Raw genomic sequence first — 6,405 nt, forward strand, 5'->3', positions numbered from 1 at the left:
GCAGATGCAACCTTGGGCTGAGATGGACATGGGGGTTTCTTCTGGAATCCTAAGTCTGAGTAGAAGACTCCTGCTGCATTGTTTGAAAACAGAGCCTAATATCCATCATCAATCATTGAGAGGGGAATTTGGACTTCCACACAGACACCCCCATACAGGTGAGTCTGGACACCCAGCAGGTACTGCAAGAAAGGGCCAGCATAAGGTTAATAATAATAAAAATAATAATAGGGTAAGAATATTTACCTGAAGCCACCTGAGGCAATCTACCCTAGCCCAGCACTGGATATCACTGTTGTTGTAGGTTTGCTTGACTAAATAATTAATATTCTTTTATGATTTTAAAAAGAAAAGTGAACATTGAAATCAGCCATGTAGGGGGGATTGTTGAGGATTAACTAGTGCTGATGGAAGAGTGGTGATGGGTGGCAGAGAGTGGTCTCGTCAATGTAGAAACCAGTCCAAGAATCTTTGCCATTAAGGAGAATAGAGATGTAGGGTATTAGCTACAAATGGGATATACACTCAAGGGACAGCATTCTTTTTATTCTCTTTGAGCCAGGGATAATTTGAGTGTGTCCAGATATTGATGAAAGATTCAGACCAATGGATCATGAGACATGCATTTCACAGTCTTTTTTCATGCTAGGCATTCCAGTCAATTTTTTTAAAATTTCTTTTCAGTGCTCCAGAATTCATTGTTTATGCACCACACCCAGTGCTCCATGCAATACCTGCTCTCCATAATACCCACCACCAGGCTCACCCAACCTCCCACACCCCTCCCCTACAAAACCCTCAGATTGTTTCTGAGTCCACACTCTCTCATGGTTTGTCTCCCCCTCCAATTTCCCCCAACTCCCTTCTCCTCCCCAGCTCCCCATGTCCTCCGTGTTTTTCCTTATGCTCCACAAATAAGCAAAACCATATGATAATTGACTCTCTCTGCTTGACTTATTTCACTCAGCATAATCTCTTCCAGTCCCGTCCATATTGATAAAAAAGTTGGGTATTATTATGTTTTTAATTTAATAGGTGAAAGGGGATATACTAAAAAAGCTTGACATTGCAATTATTTTCTTACTGGTGAGAATGAGTACATTTGTGGGTGTCTTAGATGTTTGCTTTCTCTATTGCAAATTGTCTGTGACAGTTCTGTGCTTTTCTCTGGTGGGTTTGGAGAGTTTATATTCTTGTTTTTGATTGCATTTTTTCAAACATAAGAATTGGAGTTTTCCCACCAACTTTGCCATTTGACCTTTAGTTCTTTTATGTATGTGTAGATGTATTAGAGGGTAGTAGGAAAGTTAATATACTTTGTGTGCTCAAGCCTATCATTTTCCTCTCCCTTCTTGCTTGTTTAAGTGTAGAAAGTTCTTCTGCATCATTTGAAGTACTAAATCACCTTTATACATATTTCCAAGTTGTGTTCACATTTTTGTTATTTCCTATTCTACCTTTCAGCCTTTTATGATTAGATCTATTTCTTAAAGTCACATCATTTGCAGCCCTCATTTGGAAGTTATTCTTTATCATTTCACTAATGTTCACCAATTCTTCCTAAACAAATACGGATTAATACATATTTATATAAGATGAAATTATAATGTTAGATAATGCCTCCTCCCCACTTTTTAAAATTTATTTTATTTTATTTTATTTTATTTTATTTTATTTTGTTTTTTCAGTGTTCCAAGATTCATTGTTTATGCACCACACCCAGTTCTCCATGCAATACCTGCCCTCTTTAATAACCACCACCAGGCTCACCTACTCTCCCAACCCCCTCCCCTCTAAAACCCTCAGTTTGTTTCTCAGATTCCACAGTCTCTTATGCTTCATCTCCCCCTCCGACTTCTCCCAATTCACTTTTCCTTTCCTTCTCCTAATGTCCTCCATGTTATTTCTTATGCTCCACAAGTAAGTGAAACCATATGATAATTGACTTTCTCTGCTTGACTTATTTCACTCCGCATAATCTCCTCCAGTCCCATCCATGCTGATACAAATGTTAGGCATTCATCCTTTCTGATGGCTGTGTAATTCTGATGGCTATTGTATATATGGACCATATCCTCCCCACTTTTTAAAAGACTTTTTGTTATATTCTTTTTTTCTAAGTTTTTATTTTTTTTTAAATAATCTCTACCCCTACATGGGACTGAAACTCATAACCTCAAAATAAAAAGCCACATGCTCAACCATTGAGGCAGCCACACAACCCTGTTTCCAAGTCTTTAGCACTTTAATTGTTGAATTATTGATCCATGTTGATGTCATTATATTAACCTTATTTGATGCCTCCTTATAAAGTTAATTTTAGATTGTCTTTGTGTTTCAGACTCTTGTTTGAGATAGCTCCATGCCTAACCTATTCTCATTCCTACTGCTCTCCTTTGTTCCATAAGCTCTTAGTTTCTTTTAAAACTTACATTTTATATTATGCACACACAAATATTCATACACTTTTATACAAGTTCTTGCAGAGAATCTTATACTCATTGTAAATAGTCTTTAACTCTGGTACTATCTTTTTTTGTTGTTTTGGTAGTTTTTCTCCCTCAATAATACTTTAGAGTTTTGTCTGCATCAACCAATATAAAGCTAATTCATTATTTCTGTGATTGCATAATATTTCAGGGCATGGATGAGTCATTCACACTTTGAGGATTTTTCACATTCTTTCTCATTGAATTACTATTTTATCAATTATATAAAAATATTTTGAGGTTGAGTTAAAATGTTTATTCTCCATTGGTGGTAATTTTCTCCTCCCAGGGACATTGAGCAATGTCTAGAGAAACTTTAGGTTGTCAGATAGGGGAGGTATCACTAGAGACCATGCATGCTCCAAATCTAAACACCCTACAATACTTAAGATTCTATCCTCTAGATTCATCCATGTTGTTGCAAATGGCAAGATCTTATTTGTACCTCTTAATACCCTTTATCTACTACCTCAATGCCTATCCTCTGGCAAGTACTGTTTTTTTTCTTTGTATTTGGCTGTTCATTTGGTCTGGGTTTTTTTTAGATTAACCATATAAGTGAGCTCATGTGGTATTTGTCTTTGTCTGATTGTATTTCACTTAATATACCTCTGGATCCATCCATTTTGTTTCTAAAAGCAAGATCTCATTCTTTTATACGGCTGTATTCTGCTGTATATATACATACAAACCAATCGTCTTTACCCATTCACCTGTCACTGGACCCTTGGCTGTTTCCATATCTTGGTTATTGCAAACAATGCTGCAATAAACATTGGGTGCATATATATTATCAAATTAGTGTTTTTGTCTTCTTTGGGAAGCAGAATTATTTGACCATGAGGTGTTTTGTCTTTTAATTTTTTGAGGAATCTCCATACTGATTTCTACAGTAGCTGAACAAGTTTGCATTCCAACCAACAGGGCAGGAGTGATCCCTCTTCTCCATATCTTCACCAACACTTGTTATTTCTTGACCTTTGTACTAGCCATTCTGACTAGTGTGAGATGATAGCCTTAATCTTTTGGATCTCATGTAAATGCAATTATTTTATTTCTTTTTCAGATGTTTACTGTTCATATGTAGAAATGCAACTGATTTTTTGAAGGTTGGCTTTGTATACAATGACTTGGCTGAATTAATTTATTAGTTCTATTAGTGTTTTTGTGGCAACTTTAGGATTCTCTACATACAAGATCATACTGTCTGCACACATAAGTTTATTTCTTCCTTTCCATTTTGGATGCCTTTTATTTCTTTTTCCTCAATTGCTCTGGGTAGAACTTTCAGTATTATGTTGATTTGAACTTGTGAAACTGAGCAACCTTGTCTTGTTCCTGATCAAAGAGGAAAAATGTTCACTGTATTCCCATCGAGTATCATGTTTGTTGTGGGTTTTCATAAATGGCTTCATGTTGAGATAGTTTCCTTCTGTTCCGAATTTTTAGTGTTTTTAACATGTTCCATACATAAATATAAATATTAATTTCTTGAGTGAAGAATATAAACAATAATGTACCTGTCAGGTTAATAGTGCATGATTGTGTCATGTTCTTTGTTTCTTATTTTGCTAGTCACATCAATGACATGGAACTAGAGAAGGATACACGAATTTCAGAATTTCTTCTTCTGGGACTTCCAGAGGAATAAGATTTGCAGCCCTTCTTCTTCGTGCTTTTCCTGTCCATGTACCTGATCACTGTACTTGGGAACCAGCTTATCATCCTGACCATCAGCTCTGACTCCCACCTCCACACCCCCATGTACTTCTTCCTCACCAGCTTGTCTTTTGTAGACATCTGTTTCACATCCACCTCCATCCTCAAGATGCTGTGGAACATCCAAACTCAGAGCCAAGTCATAATTTATGAAGGCTGCATCATGCAGATATACTTTTTCATACTTTTTGTAGGTTTGTACAACTTCCTCCTGACTGTGATGGCCTATGACCATTTCATGGCCATCTATCACCCCCTGCACTACATGGTCCTCATGAACCCCCAGCTCTGTGGACTGCTGGTTCTGGTGTCCTGGATCATAAGCATCCTTCATTCCTTGTTAGAAAGCTTAGTGGTGTTGCAGCTGTCCTTCTGTACAGCCTTGGAAATTCCCCATTTTTTCTGTGAACTCAATCAGATGATCCAACTTGCCTGTTCTGATACCTTTCTGAATAACTTGGTGATGTATTTTGCAGCTCTCCTGCTGGGTAGTGGTCCTCTTGCTGGGATTCTTTACTCTTACTTTAAGATACTTTCCTCCATATATCAGACCTCATCAGCTAAAGGGAAGTACAAAGCCTTTTCCACCTGTGCATCTCACTTCTCAGTTGTTTATTTATTTTATTGGTGGAGCCTAGGAGTATACCTTAGCTCTGCTGATACCCAGAGCTCCCATTCAAGTGCAGTAGCCTCAATGATGTACACAGTGGTCACTCCCATGCTGAAACCCTTCATCTACAGCCTAAGAAACAAAGATATAAATGAGGCTTTAAATGCACTTTTCAGGGTGAAGTCATTAAAGTGCCATTTTAAAAGAAATACCTGTGATTTCAGCCTTAATGCTTAACAGCCAGAAACTGATTCTTTAATCAGATCATGATAGAAGAATTCAATCCCTCTGTTTATATCGTAGAGTTTCAATTTTTCTGAAGTTCAATTGTTTCATTAAACTTTCTGCTCCTTCTGATAGCCAATAATTTTTCCTGTTGTTTTCTTAATTTCCAAAGTTGGTTCCAACCTTGAATCAGAAATAATTCAGGGATTCATATTTGCCTCATAGGGTGATGAACTGTCATAGTTTTATGAAATAAACTACATTTGGCAACTGAAGCCATTTTTATAATATTATTGTAGAGGAAATTCTGAGGTCAAAGTTTTTCACCCTGTGTCTGCCATTCCTTTCTACTTTTTTACCTTAAATGTTCTTGCTGATAATATAGACTTTAACCTCCTAGTTTGTTTTGTAACTAGTCATGGAGCTTCATGATTCTCAAGAGGATCTTGTTCTCCTATCAGCTGAGCATACACAGTATCTCAGGCACAGAATAGTAAGGCAAAAATTGCTTGTGCAAAACACCCTTCAAGGGGCACCTGGATGGCTCAGTCATGATTCCAGGGTCCTGGGATTGAGTCCCACATCAGACTCCCCCTGCTCTGTGGGGAACCTGTTTCTCCCTCTCCTTCTGCCTGCTACACCCTATCTCATGCTCTCTCTCTCTCTGACAAATATATAAATAAAATCTTAAACAGAACAAAACAAAAACCCTTCAAGTGTAATCTACAGAAAGGCAAATTTGCATAAATGAAGTAACTAAATGTGGGCTCGGTATCATAGAAGTCCTGAAATATGATGCAGTAAAATTTTCTATCATACCATATTTTATTGTAGTAAACCTGTCTTCAGTGATGTTCATCTACTCATCTACTCAAGTGTGGGATATTTGATGTCCATGTTTAGAGGTTTGTTTTTTTTTTAAACTGGAGTGAAGAATTTAGTGGCAGATTTTATATTATTTAATTGTATGATTTACTTTTCCATTTGAATATTTCCAGTGCTACCTATAAATATTACTCCCTCTATTGCCTAAACTTAAATTCTTTCCTTTGTCATAATGTTGTCATAAATGTTATCTTGTGAGTGAACAATAAGTGTATTTACTCTGTCATTAATTTCTTTGTTATGTTATAAACTCTTTTCAATCCTATGATCTAAGATGACTCAGAAAAGAGCTGGAATTTCTGCTCAGAAATGTCTAGGAATAAAAACTTGTGACTGAAGATCCCATGAGTTATTCCTGCAAAGACGCAAAAGTCTTTCCAAATTCTACCAGTTACCTAGAACAGAATCTCAATGGTAATCACTTTTTAGTGCAGTTATCTGAAATAAATATGAATAACCAGGCCATTATGCATACTC

General features: G+C 36.8%; 1 protein-coding gene across 1 annotated transcript; it reads left to right on the forward strand.

Moving 5' to 3' along the window:
- The first annotated feature begins 4,077 nt into the window (after window positions 1-4,077).
- LOC116874044 (olfactory receptor-like protein OLF4) lies at window positions 4,078-5,055 on the forward strand. Its single transcript, XM_032868472.1, is given in 1 exon segment — window positions 4,078-5,055. A coding segment is annotated over 1 exon segment (978 nt).
- Window positions 5,056-6,405: the final 1,350 nt, after the last annotated feature.

Source organism: Lontra canadensis, unplaced genomic scaffold, assembly GCF_010015895.1.
Source record: "Lontra canadensis isolate GAN:19392208 unplaced genomic scaffold, GSC_riverotter_1.0 scaffold35, whole genome shotgun sequence".
Taxonomy (NCBI): domain Eukaryota; kingdom Metazoa; phylum Chordata; class Mammalia; order Carnivora; family Mustelidae; genus Lontra; species Lontra canadensis.